Source organism: Spinacia oleracea, chromosome 1, assembly GCF_020520425.1.
Source record: "Spinacia oleracea cultivar Varoflay chromosome 1, BTI_SOV_V1, whole genome shotgun sequence".
In the NCBI taxonomy this organism is placed as follows: Eukaryota; Viridiplantae; Streptophyta; class Magnoliopsida; order Caryophyllales; family Amaranthaceae; genus Spinacia; species Spinacia oleracea.
In genome coordinates, this window is record NC_079487.1 from 89352150 (window position 1) to 89373175 (window position 21026).

Sequence of the window (21026 nt, forward strand, 5' to 3'; positions counted from 1 at the left end):
TCTTCCATAGCTACTAAATATGTCATAGCTGCAAACGAATTGGGATTTCCATTTTTCTTAAATAAAAATTACTTTTTTCATATTTCATGGGGGTTACTAAACCCCGCCCCACTATTACTCACCCGCCCTATTAAATGTCCTAACTACCCCTCTTAATATTTACCCCTTTTATTTTTACCTTTTACCTTTTACCTTACTTTTACTCACCATCTTACCTTCAACCTTACAACTCACCTTCAATCTTACAACCCACCTTCAACCTTCCAACATTCCGGCAGCCACCACTATGGCCGGACCTCCAGCCAAAATTCCGGCGACAGAAATCCAACGGCTTCCACCACTTCGGCAAGCACTTTTTCCGACGACGCAAATTTCCGGCAAAAAAATGCGTCAAAATTCTTACATGTACGAGTCATCCCGGGGAATATCTACGTCATCCCAAAAGATAATTTTTTTTTGTCCGTTAAAACTTACAGAGGCTTCTTCTTTTTAAGCTTCTACCATGGCAGAGACTTCTACAGTTTAAGCTCGTACCATGGTAGGAGCTCAAACTTCAGAAGTCTCTACCATGGTGGAAGCTTAAAATGAAGAAGCCTGCATATTAATTCGATTTTAATTATTGTTGAATTTGAAATAATTATTCCAAAAGTATTAGTTAGACTTTTTTTTTTGAGCTCGCACCATGGCGAATACTTATGTTGTTTGAGCTTCTACCATGGTGGAAGCTTTAAACGAATAAGTCTACACCATGGTGGAAGCTTAAAACGTAGAAGTCTCCATGCTAAAAAAAATGTAATTCGATTATTTTTATTTAATTTGTGATATTAAATACGAAATAGTTTTGGTAACTAAGTGTTGAATGGAAATAGTTATTCTGGAAATAAATTAATTAGACTTTTTCGTTTTAAGTTCGGACCATGGTGGAGACTTCTATTGTTTAAGCTTCTACTATGGCGGAAGCTTAAAACGAAGAAGTCTCTACCAAGGGAGACTTCTTCATTTTGAGCTTCTACCATGGTGGAGACTTCTGCAGTTTGAGCTCCTACCATGGTACGAGCTTAAACTGCAGAAGTCTCTACAATGGTGGAAACTCAAACTAAAGAAGCCTCTGTAAGTTTTACCGGACAAAAAAAAAAAAAAAAGGGTCGCCGGAGGTATGGCCGGGGGTCTGTAGGAGGTATGCCGGAGTGGTGGTCGGCGGAATCTTGGAAGGTTGAAGGTGGGTGGTAAGGTTGAAGGTAAGATGGTGAGTAAAAGTAAGCTAAGGTAAAAGGTAAAACATGAAGGGGTAATATAAGGAGGGGTAATGGTGACATTTAATAGGGCGGGTGTGTATTAATAGGGCGGGGTTTAGCGCTCCACTATTTCATTGATAGACAAAGACAGAGACAAAGAAAGGCAAATAATCAATGACTTTTCTTCTCCTGAATTACTTTTTCATATTTTGTTGATAGTATTATTGGATATATTTCAAAAAGAAATTAGAGTAAACATGTACACTTAGTGACTGTTGCATCCTTAATGGTTTTCATAAGGGTCTCACCGATATTTTGCTGTCAGGTGTAGTTGTATAAGTGTGGGCGAAGATAATATATACGGAGTACTCAGTTGATGAATGCTTTCACAGCATAAGGCCGGGCAGGATGAGAGATTGTACACTTTGCTTCAACGAACTGTGAGTCTGTAACTACTTATAACAATGTATCTCGAATAAACCGTGCTGCCACTCTTGAACCCAGCCGACTAGCTACTTCGGGCAATACTTTAGCAGACAAACCTGGCAACAGAGAAAGAAGCTCTCTTGTTGCCTGATCAACATTTATGGCCTGTCAACATTCACAAAGGAATTAGTATGACATTTCTTGCTCAACTGGGGGTTGGGTTATTTACAAGAGCTATCTACTTCCATTTTGTCACCAAAATAGTTTTGCAAAATCAAAGCCAAAGCCTTTGGATTTGTTCAGTTAGATTTTTATTTCATTAACCAATCTGAAATTTCTTACATGCACCAGGAAAACGGTGCACCCTTTCACGTAAAACAACAGCTCACTGAAATATGGGATGAAGTGTATGTTCTGGAAGAGTATAACGTACCTCATTTGATTTTCTTGCTAGGGAGCTTCCAGCTACAAGGAACTCTACTACCCTTTGCACATTGTTCAGAATGATTTTGTCCTCCGCATTGATAGTAGGTAGAAGCATTGCAGGTTTGATGGGCCCAAAGGCAGGAACCATACTTAATACAGGAGCAATACCAAGGGAAGCCGTTGCTTTTACCAGCTGCTCCCTTGTCACTGCATCAATGCCTTTCACAATCTGGATAACACAGGAAATATATGCATCATAACAAATAATTAGACATTGAAACATCAGTGAAAAATAAAAGAATCCCAATAAAGCATAATCCAGCTGAAAGTCCAACGAAAAATTCATATTATTGCCAACACTATCTATGCTGTTTGAAAATTTATACTCCGTACATTTTCTTGCGCAAAAACCAATATGAACTTGTCATCAGTCCTTAAGTATGAGAAACTAAACTCTTTATTGAATTGAATCACTTGAATCCCTCTAACAAGGAAGCTCACACTTACAAAATTACCAGTAATCGTCTACCTTGAATGTACAACCCGAACACTATATTTATAGCTGGCCTTACCTTTCTTCCTACTCCTATATGGAGCAGGAAAAAAAGGCCTAACAAAACTCCAAAATCATGCATAAACCACTATGTTGTAGGGAAATGGGACTAATACACATCAAAGCAGATTTCGAACTTGTAAATGGATTCTTTATTTTTTGCCTATAATTTAGCAACATATGAATAAAAAGAAATCTCCCTTAAAAATTTTGGACTGTTCGAGGATAAGCCTACATCTAGGACCTCCCTAGCCTCAGTAGGTTCCACACTTGATGGTTTGATCTATGTATGAAAGCCATTTCCTCTACCTTCCTCATGCTCTAACACCAAAGCGATGGTTTAAATTTCTTGATGGGGGCATTACCTATACCAACAAAGTGCACTTTCTTTCAAACGTTCATATGCTAAGATGTTCTTAAAATAGTGTGGTAGGATAGAATAGCCTTTGGATGGGTAACCTTGTAGGAAGTTCCAAGTGCCTGCATAAGTGAAGACAAAGTGCGGTGAAAGGACTTCTGTTTATGGGGTAGTTGTCATCAGTCCTTAAGGGAAATGTAAGTCTAGCTGTGACCCAAAGAGTCAGTCTCAATTTTACAAAAAGTGCAACAGTTACTCCACAACCGTGTAAGCATGTGGATGGAAGAACACGGCTGCCTAACGAAGAAGGATTTCCGCTGGAAACAAGTCAAAAGGACACGTGTATGATCAGCTACTAAGCTCAACAAGAATGTTGCGGTACCTAAGAGCCTACGCCAAATGATGGTAAAAAAATACTACACTAGCACTATGTTTGGATAGAAAATTTTGGAGAAAAAGGGAGGGAAGGGCAAGTGAGGGATATTTTTTCCCTTATTTGGATAAGACATAGGGGCGGGAAAGGAATTGGAGGGATCCATTTTCCTCCCCCTTTTGATAAATCAAATCCCTCTATGTTGGAATGATTTTGGAAGGAATATGGAAGCTCGATCTTTTCCTCCCCTCACCTCCCCTCACTTCCCTTCCTCTTCCCTCTTTTTCCTCTTCGCAAATGCTAACCAAACAAAGTGTAAAAGTACTCTTTGGATGGCTAGCCTTCGGGCACATGCATAAAATGAGCTAGAAGGGCTTACAGTGTGTTTGGATAGCAAGATAGAAGGGCTAGGAAAGAGAGAAAAAGAGGAGGAAGGGGGGGAGGGGAAAGAAAGAGAGGGCGAAGGAGATCGTCATTTTCCCTCCAAATCTCTCCAATTTGGAGGGATGGTCTCCAATTTGGAGGGATGGTGTTTATTGAGTAGGGAGGGAAAATGGATCGCTCCCTTTCCTTCCCTCAACCTTTTATCCAAACAAGGGAGTTTGTTTCCCTCCCTTCCCTCCCTTTCTCTCCATTTTTACTTATCCAAAGATAGTGTTATATTGGTTTGTGGTTTGTAGGACAAGTTGTCTGTCCTATTGCAGCATATGGAATAAAGTAGCTGCCACAACTAAGGGAGTATTACATACGTTACTCATCTCCATCTACATCCCACTCACCCACCCCACCCCCCAAAAAATAGAAAAAAAGGACTTGATGACTAGAGCAGAGCACTGAACCCTTGACTGAATGTCTATCCAATAAGTGCATACAGGATGTGCTTTGCATGTCCAATGTAATATTACGTTTTACCACGTTATTAAAACCTTTGATTTCACATGTACATAATGTGATGCTTCAATGGATTTTGAAACATATAAAGCATCTATACTAATAAAGCTACCATATAATTAATATTGCATCAACAGACATGACATACCTCGTCCAGAAGAAATTCTCGGAAAAAGTTTCCCTTGTCAGATAGCAGAAATGATAAAGCAGCTCTTGTCTGAACCTGCTGATTCAATGGTGAATTTAAAGAAATACCAGCAAAATCATTACTCTGTTCGGTCTGGAGAATGCCAAGTTCAGCCATTCTACCATTCAAATCCTCTCCTCCTCCACTTTTGGCAGCCACAATGAAAGTTTCAAAAGCTTGCATGACATCGATAAATCTCTCAGCATCAAAAACTCCAGATTTACCATAGATGGTATATCGAAGAGCTTTCCTTAAACGTGGAGAATCATCAGTCAAGAGCCTCTGGAAATATGTAAAATTAATGAATAACAAACTGCTGTCAGTTAAAAATCAAGGAAAGAAACCAAGATAATCCAAAAACGTAATTCACAAAATCAATTCTTCAGTAAAATAACAGTTTGATCGACCAAGTTGTTAGGAAATAGGGGAGGATAAGGAGAAAGATCTACTTAATCGTCATCACCTTTTTGAAATTTTCTACCCCTAAGGTGAATTTTAACTGTTTACAATTGGATCACTACAAATTCATCTTAGTTTTAGAAAGCATGAGGGGCTCCAGATAGCAAAAGATTTTCCATGAATACGCTTTTTATTAAAAAGAAGAATGAAAACCGGGTTGGGAGGGGGGGGGGAGACCCAGACCTCTGTGATTCGCCTCATCGTCCATACTGTGCCTAGGCTGTTTGAGGAGATGAGACTACTGCCCGAGCACACGTCCGCACCTCGCATTTAGACACGCTTGAAGAATGCTTTTAGCCCTTTAAGTTTATTCAATATGCTAAATTAAAGGAAGTTAAAAATATTTACAAAAGGTAAAGGGATCTGAGGGTCTTTAAAGATTCTTCCTTTTTCCTTTCCCTTGGGAATTTCAAACCCCAACACCAGAAAATCAAAATACTTTTGAACAAAAAAAAAATCACCTTTTTACACTTCCAACATTACTACCCCAAAGACACCAACATGAACTCCTTGCTCCACCACAACTCAGAATTGAATGCTAAGCCCACTTGGAGCCTAAGAATTAATGAATCAAGATGCAAGAATCAAGATTGCTAATGATGGATTGCATTGTGTAAATCTAACAAACTCTCTTAAGTTTTAGCTAAGGAAGTTGACAGCAGCTATAGCAAATTGGTAAGATAAAACTTCTATTACAATGATTGATAAACCCCTCACACAAAGTATAGCCGCATGTATAGAGTTCAATTGGGAGTCCAAAAAATTGTTCTCACTTCTCAGTAATATAGTGGCAAGTCTGGAGACAACATCAAAGGATTTAGATATATGTTATAAATCTAATTCTTCCGTTGTCAGCCAGCTGCAGATTCTTTTACAGCCGTTATATAATCCATAGAAATAAAATAGCTAGAATTACTTGAATATCAACCTAAAAAGTAATGATTGTAAGAAAAATGCAGAACACCAATGAATAAGACGTCATTTTCACTGAAAAATTCCCCAGCATAAAGCAGGTACCTGTGCAATGTATGGGTAGGCTTCATCCACGAGAGCAAAATCGGAATTTCCAACCAAAGCAATGCCTTCTAACACCCCTATCGCTCGAATTATCAAAGCAAAATAAGGGGGTATACGGAATGGATAATCAAAAGTTATCTGTGCCAGATCTGATGCAAGCTCCTGAAAATTGAAGTTCTTCGCTCCCCCACCTTCAAGTGCTTGGTCAAAAACTTTAGCAAGAACTGGTAAAATGGGCTCCAAATTAACCCCCTCTGATATGAAATCCAGTTTCACAAAGTCTTTGACTATAGCTTCATAATCTCGATGAATTAGGTGAGAAATTGCTTCAATCATCCCATACTTCTGATCATCAGTTAATTTTGTAACCAAGCCTGTTGCAGCAGAGTTATACTTTAAAAGACTCACTAGCCCAGCATGCAAGGTAACATATTTTTCTTACACATGAACTAGCATACTCATAAGATGGCACATCAAAAGCTGTTACATTGGTGCATCTCTGATATCTATACTACAGTAAATAGGAAAACTATATGACTATTCTCTTTTTTTTACAGTATATTACTACTCTTAATCTAGGCTAATTTACTTCTTCCAAGTCTCCTATTTCGATCCTTGGGGCAGGGAAACCACGAAGGTATTTGGGCTCTTATGGTGCATTTTAGAGAAAAGCCAAATAAGAAGATGGAAGAGATTCAACTCACTCAAGTCCACAAAGAACTTAACTAAGGTTTGCACATCCGGTATCATTTTCTTTTCTTTTGATCTAATAATGTTCTGATTGGCGCCTGGTTGGTTCATCTGAGATCCCGTGAAAACTCAGCAATCATTAATTTATTCAATCTTGTGAACAACTTGTTTTTACTGTACTCTCTTAGTGCAACTATTCTTTTATTTGTTAAATCTCTGTCAAGTTCTAAGTCACTTTTAATAAATGAGAGTGTCCTTTTCTCTCTCTGGGTTAGAATCACGCCTCTGATAAAATCAGAACATAAACCGAGCTGTTAAAGTATCAAATCCATCTATAGAGTGTAGACAATCATGAAAAGCAAGGCCCTAAGAAGTTGATGAAATAAGACAACACATCAAGGAAATTGGAGTTCTAATCTCGAAGACAGTCCTTGAGTCTTGAGAAACAATTTTATTCAACATAGCCCCACTTTTGTACAAACGAATCCTTACCTCACTTAAATTCTTACTCTCCAAAAAGCTCAGGTTTTCCAACATAAAAAACCTCTCTTTGTCAACAACTGTCATTCGGAACTGTTACCATAATCTAATAGCCAGTCAGAGTTACGATCTCAGTCCGTAACTGCAAATCAAACTAGCAGGGAAAGTAACGGTTTACAAGAATCTCAACATCAAATTTAGCTAAATACAAGTATCTTCCAGAAGCTAGTTCCACCTGTTAGTAATTGTGGGGTGATTTATAACCTCTAGTTTTAATCTCAAACAATAACAAAACAACTGCTGTAATTAAAAAAAGGTTTCAACTTCCAAAGTGAAAAGTATTCACCATCAGTTAACAATGTACATATACACAATCAATTAAAGTGGCCTACTGTAGAGCTAGAACGAAATAATGGACTTCAGTTCTTTCCAGTGATGAAAAAGATTATGTAAAAAGAAGGCATTTCTCATCAGAATTCCCTAAAATATGCAACCCGCAAAAAGAATTTTTAATACTCCAATGCCTTATGAAGAGCATTAAACAGTACGTTCCAAACCACAAATATCCAACATCAGTTATTTTTTCAAAGCTACTGTTAAGGAAAATAAAATAAAGGAATACTAAAGGGGTGTCACCCACAGACAAAAAAAATCTGTAGTATTTCTTAAAGCATTGCTTTCTTTGCATGGGCAGTATCTAAGAGAAGAGCTCCACAGACGTACTTGAAAATTTCAATTTTGCAACTTGATGTTGCTTGTGTAAAGAGGTGTAAAGAGGTGGAAGAAACACTCTAACTCTTTTGTCCTTGGAATTCTCTCTCTTCAACACTTATCCTTAATTTTTTTTTCCAGGACAATATTGGGTTTAAATACAGGACATGTTGTGTTCAACACTTCAACCATGATATGTCTAAGGATAGTTAGATTACTAGTTCTGCACAATCTAGTGATGCACATGGTATAACAAAGGACAACTGGACAAGCATATCTTAGAGATCAGAGTTTATAGATGTCAAGGCCCAAGGGTTCAAAATTCTTTTTGAGGCTTCAATAGGGCTATAGTAATGCACTGCATTTTCGAGATGCATTTATCTTTCCTTGACTTCTCTTTCTTATTTAATAAGGGATGGGGAGAATGTAATTGTAAATTCGTAACTATAAAGTTCTAAAACGGCGATACTAATGCAAGTGAAAGTAGCATACAAACTTAAATGTCACATGACACACATATCAAAATATTACCGAAATCAAGTATTGCCAACTTCCCATCAGGAGTTCGAATTAGATTTCCGGGGTGCGGATCAGCATGGAAAAATCCAGTATCAAGCAACTGCATACAATTTCATCAAAGGGATAATTCTCAGTAAATGTTTGGGAAAGGGTAGGGGAAGAAGAGAGATTGAACTATTAACTACATCTAGAACAAGTGATAACATAAGGCTCAACCAAAATTTTATCTCTTTTCTTTAAAAAAAAAAATCAATACTCGTATTTATTTGTCTTCATCTGAAATCTTTGTTTTGTTTCAGTTCTAAAAAGGGCACATATGGTATGGGTTAGTGGAAGTGTGGAACCGGGTTACAACAATTTTAAGATAATAATGCGCACAATGTAAAGTGGCACAGCTTTCACGGTGACTACCAAAGTATCAAACAACACATATTTACCTAATATCCAAAGTGAAGTGTGAATAACTCTTCCAAAAAATGAAAAGGGAACAGATATAATAACATAGGATATTAACCGACATTAATCCGAGAGTTAACCATCTTTAACACTTGAAATATGTGCAGCAAAAATGATTCAAAAATACTTTTTGAGTTTATCATTAAATAGATGAATATGATAATGCTAAAAACGTTATCCAGTTATACCTGCTTCAGATAGCATATAACCCCAACATTAACCAGCTCACCAACATCACTCTCTGTGCTTTGCGACAGCTTTTCACCATCTATCCATTGAGTTGTAAGAACCTTTCTTGAAGTATACTTACTGTAGGTTTTTGGTACAACCACCTGAAAGGACAAGAATAAGTTAGGCAGGTGGAGAGAAAAATATAATTTAAGACAGACTGTATAAATAGGACAACAAGATATGCTCATGGAAGATGTTGGCACACATATGTCAGCTCTAACAAACCCAAGGGGGATAGAGTTCTGATGAAGTCATGATTGCAGCTTAACAAGAAATAAAGAATTGTGTCAAAAAGTCACGGAGGGGATCTAGGTGAAAAAGGGAAGCTGGAGGAAATCTATATATCCAAGAGCATACATACATTCATCCGTCCAACCCTTATATGTGCCTTCTGCTTATTGATTTCTGGTATCTTTCAACTACACTAGACACAATTTTTGTTGATGATTTGCTCTTCGTCACAATTTAGAAGCTCCCAAATCCCAGCTGCTGATAGTCATAATAGGTTAATAAATTGGACTATTTTCTCATGTTTTTTCTGTAAAAGAAGAGTGTCTTCAACAGTTCTATTTCAGAAAACCAAGTTCATAGACATTGATATTTACCGAAATGTTTGGGTGTTTGACAAGAGAAAGTCAGAGGTTGGAGGACAGGGGAAAATTCTACTGACTTAACTTCTTGCTTATAAACCACAGTACTCTATTCCATTTGCGATAAGTATTGAACTTTCTTGACTCACTCACGTCGCACACTTGCAGTAATTTGAATAACGACTCCATGAAAAAGCATAGAGGCAGAGCCGCTTCAGCATTTAAACATGCATGATACCCATCAATGAGGGACATTGAATTCAAATGAACATAGTCGTCTACTTAGCCAGCTACTGCAATCATAATAGCAGCAGCAGAAATAGTGATAAATAGAGTTACCTTTGTTAACAAAAAGTTCGGATGTCAGTAAAATACAAACAGCTTGAGAAAGAAGGATGAGAAAGTTTAGTTGGCCCATGGGTGGGAGATGGTTCCATTGGCAATTTGGTGGTGCGCTTGGATAGGGAAAAGTATAAATCAATAACTGTTATTTGTGAATAGTGCAAATAACATGGCATTTTTGTAAATAAATCGGTAGGAAAACTAAAATAAGGTGGAAACAAAAAAAGAAAAGAAGAAAGTGAATTAAATGAATAAAATATGAGGTTAACAGAATATAATTTGAATGGAGGATTGTCAAATGGTAGGGCAAGAAATAAGACGTAAAACTGCACCAAGAAACCCTGCTCAAGGAAAGAAATTCACTCCACTTGATGAACCGATGAGTTTCATTTGTGAGCCTAAAATTTCTATTAATCTACGCTAATTGATGAGACGGCACCCGGCCACCCAACCCAGCAGGTCAGGGGTGGGCCGGCTGAGATACTTTTCCTAACCCCCCGAGCCATTGTTACCCGAATCCGCCCCAGTGGGCTGCCAATATTTTGGTCATCTGACCAAGGAACATCACGTTGGCTTTGAAGCAGCTGCATGGTACTGGCCACCACCGAAAAGCTTGCTGCACCATCGGTCCGGGCCTCAACAATTCTGGCTCAAGTTGTGCAGTGGGGTTTCCATCTTTAATCACCGGAGAGAGAAATTCCTTGAAGTTAGAAAAAAAAAATGAGCATTCCGGCGCTCATTCATTTTTTTTGAATTTCAGGAATGATCCTATCAGTGATTATGTACTAGGCTTATCAATGTGAGCTTAAAACAAAAATTGAAAGTTAAATGTATATCTTAAAAGTCTATTACGATTTGCCATATGATTTGTACTATTCATCAATAACAGTTATTGATTTGGAATCACCCCTTGGATAGGGGGGGGGGGGGGGGGTTCTCCCTCCTGGTCAAGGTTTCGAATTCCCCTTTGTTTAGCTGGAGTCAAGTGTTAGATCCTGGGTGATACCTGATGTTTCCTGATTTCATACATAATTTGCTTCATGACAGCTCAAGGGCAGGAATTTTTCTGTCCACAGGCCTCCTTCTGTACATCGGTGGCACCCCCTTGGTGTCTTTATAACTCTTTATTACTTAGCGTATAAAATAAAAATAGGGGTGCAGTGAGTAACCTGTGGAAGGTCCTTTCTCATCATTTCAGCAAAACGTGTACCATTTTCACCCTCATTAATATAATCAAGCTCTTCAAAGAAACGTGCTGCCCATTCATCGACCAAACCAACCACGTCAACGGAGATCTGCGGACATGTACATAAAGGAAGAGATCAGATATCATATGCAAAAATCAATCAGCCTAAACAAAGGTCCCCATAACAAAACCAACAAGCAGGTCACTTTGAACAAGATGTCAGACATTATTCCTCAGTGCGGAGGCATTGAACACACCAACACACCATACAATACAGTTTATGGAGAATGGGCATTACAGAGATGTTGGATACTTTACAGTTTTTTCTGTAGTGATATAAACATAAATAATAAACTTACCCTCCCCTAGAATAGGAAACAGTGACACAAACACAAAATAGGAAGATAAGTATCAAATAACACCAATTTTGAGAAAGCCATGCCACCATGATCAATGCATACTATGCACACTGCATTTTAGTCGTTCAAATATCCAGAAAATCTAAGTATTATCTATTGAACACAACTGTAATGTGTTGGGCGGCCTGGTATGAGAGAGAAGAACAGGGGAAATAGAAGGGAAGAAGAAGAAGTACAAAAGACGTAATTGAAGAGAGAAGACGAATATGACCGACAATAAAGGGGTGTTGTATTAAATAATGCCGAATAGGGAACATTAGCTCAGCATTCAAGAGGCTGCGTTCTCTCCGAAATACAAAGACAACAAGCACAAACATCCTTAACTTCCTCACACCCTATTGAATCTCTCACTAAATTGTTTCTCTGACTATACCTAACTCCCGTAAACCCCTTGTTTCTCTCGCCTATCCCGTATCGTAGACCTGAACATTTGTTAACTGAGCAAGTTTTTACACCATAGGTCGTTAATCCCAAAAATCGTGTAACTCAATGATTGCGAGGAGTGAGCCAATCTATCATGACCCTGATTTTGTCCATTGTCAAAAAGACTCCCTTGACAGAAGTAACATGGCTCAAATACGCTTTGGCCTTGCTGAACTCACAATTTATATAATTTTCATACAACCAGTGGTTAGCAACACCGCCAAGGAAACTTCCAAATGCGCACAATCGGTCTCCTCATCTTTACTATAAATAAGTAGATCAATGAAAAGCATCCACATTGATTATCAGAGATTGAAAAGTTGTTTGAGAAGTTGTTAACTTGAGTTTCTTTGCAACTCGTTGCAATTTGTAACATATGGAGGAAGAGTCTCATAATAAACTTTTACCCTTTAGACCTTAGGTTTCTTCTCTTCGGGCTTCATCAACAGCTTTGCTGAAAAGATGTTCTTGCCCGAAAAAGGACAAAAGAAAAATTGGCTTGCTGAAGTGTAAAAGAACGTTCCATGTTTGAAAGTTTTGCTTCCCCATTAAGGTTTCAAGTTTCAATATTGAGGCTTTTTTTTATAGTAGACGTAATAGAAACTGAGTATTACTTACTTTTCTTGACTTTTTAGACATAAACGCCCTCACATAGGTTGAGGGGATAAGCTTTTCGTGTACAGCCCACCTTTTTGCATATGGGCGACACCCCCTTGGTATCTTTCAAAAATAATTTATTGCAATAAAATCCTCTTCCCAAATAGTATCCCATTTTAATAAAACTCCTCATTCTACTCCCATTAACAACCCCAACGGACAAACATGATCAAGTGCCCTCTCTTTAGCCCACTTACACTTTAACGGAATCTACTTCTACTTTCTTTAAGTAACAAAAAGTAGAAAAGCTCATTCGTTATATTGGCTTAATTATGCTCCAGCTTGCAATTAGAAGACCTTCACTTTCCCCCTTATCATGAATAATCGATTAATCCCTTTTTCACTTAATATCACCAAATTCTTCCAAATGCCTCACTTAAAAATGTTACTTCTTTATCATCCTAAAAAAACTCCTACTTTCAACCACTTATTCATTCCACCACATCAAGATACTTTCAACATGATGAGTAAAAAGCTAACAATCAAAGCAACATTAAATGATTGAACTCTTATACTTGGCCTTTTAAAAAAATCCAACATCATACACTACTTAATCCAAATTTTGAACAAACCCTACTGACTTTGACTCTAAAGAGACTAGATAGCCTTGTTGAGAATTAGGTACAATTATTCAAGATAAGATCCAGATTGAACTCCCTCCAACAAGAGCATTTTTGAGACGCATGAATTATCCCCTTTAATAATAAACTTCAGCGGCAGGTTCTCACTTCTCAGAATTATCCTCAAGTGAGAATTTATCTCGTCAATAATATCCTACGATATATATCTTTTTTAATCAAAGTACGTGTATTGAACCATGAGATGACATTTCATTTGGACTCTTCAAACTAGAAAAAGTTGGAACCAAACCAAAGAAAAGCAAATTCCTGAAAGTAGCAATGTTCATCCCTTAAGAGCAGCATAATACTTCAAGTCCCAAAAACATAGTTAACAATCTTAACATGTTAGTTCATGTCCATGACTCATGAGACAATCAACAAACTGGGAAGAGTGGAAGACCAATGTAGCCAAATATTGTTCGGAAACGTTACCTGAGGAAACTTGCGAAGAACCAATCCCAAGTTTCGAATGATGTACAAGTCAACTGTAACAGTTTCCAGAACAAAAGGCCTCTGCACTTTGACAGCAACTAGATCCCCGTTTTCTTTTAATCGGCCTTTATAAACCTGTCCAAGAGATGCTGAAACAACATTTTAAAGCACATAATCAGTTACCAGTATTCTTCAAATAAAATGTTCTTTCAAATAACCAATAAAAATGGTGAATACCAGCAGCAATTGGAGAGGGTGAAAGTTCGTCATAAATTTCAGGCCAAGGACTCCCAAGCTCCTCCTCTATGAAAGCCATCGCAATATCATCCGGAAATGATGGCACCTTAAAATTTTGCCAAAGAGGGAAAATCATCAGATATAATAAAATGGTAACGGTCTGACCAGACAGGCATATTTATTGATGTGGTAAACGTTTTGAAATAGCTATTCTGGAAATAAAAAAACAATAGTTGAAATGGATTGTAATCTGAGATAAACCTTGCTGATACATACATGAGGCCTGCGAGGGGTAGTACCTCAATGCTGGTTATACATCACTCAGCCGATAAGAAAATTTGTTCTTTCTCCTTTTATTTTTATAATTACTAGGATCACTTTTAGAATGTTTGTCAGATAATATCTATTTATTTGGTTCACTTTAAGAAACCAACTTTTTACATATCATTTCCTACATAGCCACCAGTGAAGATGGTTTTATTTTGAGCCAAACATCTGATCATTCATTATCATTATCATTACTCCATTGCCTCAAAGAGGCTCCCGCAAGAAGCGGGGTAAGGGGGGGTCGGGTGTACGCAACCTTACCCCTGCAATTGCAGAGAGGTTGTTTCCAATTGACCCAAAAGCCATAACGTGACAACAACGGGAAGACCATCTTCTACTTCATGGAAAGGAAGCGAAGAGGTTTTAAGAGCCATTTTGATTTAGTCCATTACATCCCACAGACAAAAGAACAAATGAATCTTTTGTCTGCATCTGATCAGTTACTTTTTTTTTTAATCATAGAAGGTGGCATATATCATTGAGTTAGAGTAATTGCTCAAAAACAAAATACAAAAAATCCCTGATCAAAAGTCACCAAAGTCCCCTTAACCCACGCCCCAGGGCCAATCTAACCCTTTCATCTTTGCAACCAGCTCCTTTAACTCAACATCATGCTGCTAGTGGCACATATATGTAGCTTGGTTTTCTCAATTTGGGATCTAAATGAAAACAAAGAGAATTAGTAAAAATAAATATAGTTGGATACAAGTATACAACTAATGACGATAGTGTTTTATAACTTTGGATGAGGGAATTTGGAGGGAAGTGGAGGGGGAAAGAGTGAGGGGTCTTTTTTGCCCTTATTTAAATATGAAATGAGGAAAGAAAAGGAAGGGCATTAGAGGGATCCATTTTGCTTCCACTTTTAATAACTTAAATGCCTCCACTGTTGGAAAGATTTGCAAGGAAAACGGAAGCTCACTCCTCCCCTCATCTCGCTTAATACCCTGGACACCTTCTCCCTGCTCAAGTCCTCTATTTTTCTTTAATAATTTGTGATTCACCACGATTTGTGGGAGTAACTCAACTATGATACGTTGTATTGTTTTAGTTTTATTGCTAGAATTGAGTGTTTTGTGTATTATTTTTGACCAGTTGACATGGCTATTGGGTACTAGTGATGCTACTCCCTCAGTAGCATGCCAAAAATGATGTGTCTTAAGCTATTTCAGATAGGTATGTTGGTTTTGCAACGGAAAAATGAAACTTGTATGACTAGCAGGCTTTGCTTTATTATGACTGTGCTTCCGCGTTCCCTTGTATTGCATATCTCCGTTTCTCATATACGTATTTTAATATTTCGTGCAACATACACTTAGGTTCTGTTTGGTTCAACTGAATCGACTGATATCAACTTATTTAAACTTATTTTTTCAGAAAAAAACTTATTTTTGCGTTAAATTGTTAGGAAAAACTTATTTTTGCTGAAATTATATGAACTAAACTTATATGAATTTACCTGAACTAATATTTTAGAACTTTAAATAAGTCAAAATAAGTAAACACAGACTCTTAAATTTAACACCCCCCCCCCCCCCCCCCAAAAATATAAAAATAAAAACCCTACTTCACTACATGATCTCAACATTCAACACCTTCTGATTATGAGTGTTCACAAGAATAAGAACTCCTCATTTTCTAGCATTCTCTCAAAGTAAAATTTTCATTACAACAATCAAGATATGTTCACAATGATTTCTTACATTAGATACTCTCTCCGTTCCTTTGAGTGGGTTATATAACTATTGCCGACTCTTGGCATGCATATTATGGTGAGGAGAGAGAGTGTAGCAAGTGGGTCATGTGTAAGAAAAAGAAGAGAGATAGCATTGTAAGTGGGGTTTATGTAATAGAAAATAAGAAAGGGAGTGTTGAAAGTGGAGTTGTGTAAGAAAAGTAGGAAATAGAGTATTGCATGTAGGGTAATGAGGGATAAAAGCATTAAAAAAATTACCAAACATGGACGAGAGAAAATGTAGCCAACTCAAAGGAACGGGAAAACAGAAAGTGTAACCAACTCAAAGGATTGGACGAAAGTGGAAAGTTAAACCAACTCAATAGGAATGGAGACGGGAGCATATGAGAATGTTATTGCCACTTTTTTTGGGTGTCTGTTGAGTGTGCACAAAATTCTTTGCAAGAGAAAATTATGCAGTAATGGAAATAAAGCTACATTCAGGTGTGTAAACACAGAGTTATTAAAAACACCATTTTCAGAGTAATCACGAAGACAATCAGATGCATTATTGCTAAAGACGTTTACTTGGAATTGAGATGACTGGAGACCTAAAGACACACCCACTTTGAAAACTGTTCCAACACTACAACATCTGGAGAATTCATTGGAACAACCTCAGTGGCGAGTGTCATTGGAGACACTAAAAGAAACCTCATATTACCTTGTCACAGAGCTTTTGGAGTTCAGTCATTGCAGTTGGTGACAGTATATCTGGTCTAATGCTAAGAGCCTGTCCCAGTTTGATGTATGCAGGTCCCAAGGAGGTCACAATCTCCCTTAATTCAATTGCTCGTGCAACTTCATTCTGATAAAAAAAAAAAGGGAACTAAACACATTAGAATCACAGAAAACAGACTCGATACAGGAGCAGAACCCTTTTTAGGAATGAAGAATTATTTGTTCTCCGTCAGAGAAAGAGCGGTACAAATGCTATCAAAAGCATACTGTTCCATGGCTTCTAAGTAACACATTTTAAAAGCATACATCACTAAAGATAAGCTAGAAAGATATACACTTCATTCAAAAGAGTGGTGAGTAGAGGGGCAAATAGTATCCACATTAACAAGATTTCTATCCACAAGCAGGTGCAAGGTTTAACAATTTGCGGGAATCCACATATGTCATAGGTTGTTGAACTATTGTTACTTCTGGGCCTTCTTTGACCAAATAAGAAAGAGAATAGAGCAAAAGTTCTTAAGATTCCATAACTAAAAGTATGTTTTGTTGTTGCTAGGGAAACATCTACACTTATAACTTCTATTTTGATAAGAATTATAACTGACACTGTTTGAAAGAGCATTATGTTGTAACTAGAGAGATTACTAGCCAATATTGGCTGCAATACCAGAGAAGTGTTCCGAGAGACCAAGAATAAACAGCCTTACGATTATGCCTAACCACCTGACTAGCTAAGAAAAAAAATTCAGTAAGGCGACATCTTAAGCCTGTCATGGAACATAAACGAAAATGCAACTTGACCTATAACTAAGCCTGACAAGTGAAGCCACATGTTTAGTACTAACTGTTGAAGCACCCAGTGCTTTCTGGCATATATGCAAACAAAACTTGTGAAGGTTGTCATAAAAAATAAGAATAAAACAAAAAAACTAGGACCCCCAAAGTCCCAAACAGCATGATTTACAAAGGGTGAGCATAAGAAACAGCAGAAAAATATGTCATAACTTCCCAGTTGGTGTGCTTTCAATATATTTATTTATTACACTTGTCAAAAGAAGGCAATGAGAAGATAACATTACCTCCTTGACTTTCTTATTGATCACATCCCATGCAAGACGAGAGAGAAAACCACCAGCAACAGAAAGCAATTGTACAACGCGTGTGGCAACAGCACGTGGCCGCTTACCCCAATATGAGGATATGGTGGCTGGATCATATACCGTTGGCAGGAACTCACTGCTTTCATCAACCTGGACAATAGCAGGCATGATTGTGAAGGAAGACAACAATAACTAAACAAGTTTCCTGTTTGTACTTTTTGCAAAATGAAAGTATATGATGATTCTAAATACTTATCCAATAATGAAATTGGAAAATGAAAGAAGGAACAAACCTCAACCAAGCGGAGTTGAACATCATCAGCTGCAAATTGCGAGTCGGAGAGATTCTGTCCCCTGAGACCTCTCATAAGTATAGCCACATCTTCATTTTCTTCCATCTGCGCCCTCATACGCTTGATTTCCGCAGACATCTCTCCAACAGTCTGAAGGTTGAATTTCGTAATTGTCAGTCAGAACTATTGATTGATTGAATAAATTGAAATAAAAATAAAAGAAAGAGGAGCGTACCTTGCGGGGGACAGGAGAGACAGTAGGCCGGCCATTAGCGGTGTCACCAGGAGGAGTAACAGTTGCAGTGGCGCGAATTCGGAACTTGCGACGGCTGAGCTTGTGAGTAGAATTGCAGAAAAAGGAACAAGGTTTTGAGGAGGAAGGTGAATTCCTCAAGTCAGTAAAACATCCTGTAGCTGGTGAAGCCAACGCCATTGCAGCCTCCCTAACTTGCAGGAGATTTGCCGGGGAGGAGAGAGAATATGTATTGAATTTGAGTAGTGTGACTGTTTTCTGGTTCTGTTGTTTGTTTTCTCCTTTTCATGCTCCTCCCCTCCCTCCGTCTTCATCTTTCTTTTCTTGGTGTCTCTTCTGTCACGTATTTCTTACTCTCTCAGCCACTTAATTTCAAATTGAAGCCTCAAGTGTTCCACCGATCCCACTGTATTTCACACAAGTGGCCAGTGGGCCAGTGGCTAAGAAGTAGCTAAATTAAACGGACTTGGTACTCCGTAGCCGCAAAATCGCAAATTGTTAGGTACTCCCGGGAGTACTTTCCTCATGGTATTCCACGCGTTAAAAAGATGTCCTCTGCCTTTTTAATAAATAAAAAAAAAGGCTTTTGTTTTGTGAAAAATAACATATATTTATAGTAAAATAACATTCTATAGGAAAATAATATAGATTTAAAAGTATTTCTCTCTAAATTTTAAACATCTTATGTTGTAAATTTGCGTCAACTTTGAATATTAATACGGAGTAGATTGAATGTGATTTAAAAGAGAAAAAAGTTAAAGGTTGAAGCGAAGAGAATGGACAAAGTAGGGTACTCCCGAAGAAAACAACAATAACAGGGCGATTCCCTTCAATAATGCTTGAAGATCAGTAAATTCGCAAAATACGCTACATTATCACTTATTTCCAACTCTACCGTCCACGTCAGCATTACCGGGTTTTTTTTAAATCAATCAGCGCAAAACCGCCAACTGAAATAGCGACTGAAACAAGTAAACCGCTATTTCAATTAGCGGTTTTGCTTTTAAATGGATCGTCATTTGAGTTGGCGGTTCACTTTATACAATTTTATTCTTCTTCTCCGTCGTCTTCTTCAACTTCCTCTGCTTTCACCTTACAACTTTTTCTCTCCTCCTTTAATCTCTTCACCTTCAATTGCAACGTCCTGTTCTTAGGCATTGAGGGTCGTTGATCAGGCACAATTGACACACACGTCATTGCAATTTGCAAGAATTCTACCATTTCCTCCTCAGTGTTATGATATCTCATAAGCTCAACTTCAAATACCTCAGCGTTCCATTCTTTACGGACAACTGAATGTACCCACCTAGGAAGATCGTTCCCATCGTCTCTTAATGAGGCTTGGCTCGGGGATTTTCCTGTAAGGAGCTCTAAAAGGACACCAAAGTTGTACACGTCAGACTTGAATGTTGGTTTTCAGGTTTCTACTACTTATGGACTCGCTATCCAGAAATGCGGTGGTTGGGAGGAGGAATTGGTGGAGAAGATAGAGGAGAGGCCGAAATCAGATACAACAGGGTCATGGTTGGAGTGTAAGAGGACATTGGATGATTTAATGTTGCCATTGACGAGGTTGTTTGATACATGAAGGTAAACTAGGCCTCGAGCAGTGCCAAGGGTGTTATCTTCATTCGGTTGTTTTCTCCGTCGTCGTCGTTTCGATTGTTGTTGTTGATACGTTTCTGGAGTTCCTTAGCAATGGAGTCCCAACTATTGATTCCATGGCGGTTGATGGCACACACTAACAACAACTCCTCCCATGGTTTGGTTTCAGGCTGAACCGCCAACTCAAATGACGATTTGGTCCACTTAACCGCCAATTCAAATGACGGTTTAGCCTAAAATCAAACCGCCATTTGAGTTGGCGATTCAACTTTGAACCAAAAAAAAATAAATACTTTTCTCTTTGTCTTGCTCACGTGGACGGTAAAGTAGGAGATAAGTGATAATGTAGAGTATTTTGGGAATTTACGGATCTTCAAGCAATATTGAAGGAAATCGCTCAAAATAACATAAGGCTCATAAAAAAATTAACATAAATCTCAAGGAAAATAACACAAGTTAAAAGTATTATCTCTAAATTTTAAGAAACTTAATTATATACTCCCTCTGTTCTTGAATGTTAGTCATCTTTTTGTATTAAGTTGTTTTTATTTATTAGTCACTTTTGAAATCTTTCCTTATTTGTCCAACATTTATCTCTGTTATGCCCTTGCAAATATCTAAATGACTCACTTGTTTACTCTCAAGTAAACATTTATCCCCATTATACCCCTTAACTATTTATCTTTCCCACGTAGGTGAGATTCATGTGACAAGTGTACTTAAGTTGGATTGTCTTAGGTTCCAAAAAGGACTAACATTCAAAAACGGAGAGAGTAAATATATTTCACAAAATTTGTAGCAAATATGAATTAATAGAATAAAATGTGATTTGAGAATAATAACTCTTATTACTACTTTTTTTTTGTTATATGTTCATTTTTTTAGTAAATTTTTTAATAAGTGACATGGGAGCTGAGTTAAATAAAATAACTTTGCATAAGTAAAAAATAACATGTGTACTAATAAAAAAACGTGAATATAATAAGAACTAACATGATTTGAATGGAAAATAATAACTTATAAAGTAATTTCAGTTTAGAAAAAAGATGTATTTTGTAATTGATCTAACGTATTAAATATTAATAACCATAAATCTATTAATTTGTTTATTAAA

At 37.5% G+C, this 21026-nt stretch overlaps 1 protein-coding gene across 1 annotated transcript; it reads right to left on the reverse strand.

The window, feature by feature from the left end:
* Positions 1–1395: 1395 nt before the first annotated feature.
* Positions 1396–18712, reverse strand: LOC110796969 (uncharacterized). The gene is made up of 13 exons (XM_022002065.2): positions 18290–18712; positions 18055–18204; positions 17741–17911; positions 16645–16788; positions 13919–14024; positions 13682–13830; positions 11114–11239; positions 8970–9113; positions 8338–8425; positions 5926–6299; positions 4411–4731; positions 2095–2316; positions 1396–1826 (listed from the first exon to the last, which is right to left on the reverse strand). The coding sequence occupies exons 1-13, from the start codon at positions 18485–18487 to the stop codon at positions 1692–1694; spliced, it is 2328 nt and encodes a 775-aa protein (XP_021857757.2). The 5' UTR covers positions 18488–18712; the 3' UTR covers positions 1396–1691.
* Positions 18713–21026: the final 2314 nt, after the last annotated feature.

What these genes read in the sequence shown, in the direction of transcription:
- LOC110796969 (XM_022002065.2), bottom strand. Translation starts at nt 18,487, where the DNA reads ATGGCGTTGGCTTCACCAGCTACAGGATGTTTTACTGACTTGAGGAAT. An exon ending in TCAATAAGAAAGTCAAGGAG is followed by an intron (nt 16,789 to 17,740) that starts GTAATGTTATCT and finishes TTTTTTTATCAG; the next exon opens with AATGAAGTTGCACGAGCAAT. An exon ending in TTCTTCGCAAGTTTCCTCAG is followed by an intron (nt 11,240 to 13,681) that starts GTAACGTTTCCG and finishes ACATGTCCGCAG; the next exon opens with ATCTCCGTTGACGTGGTTGG.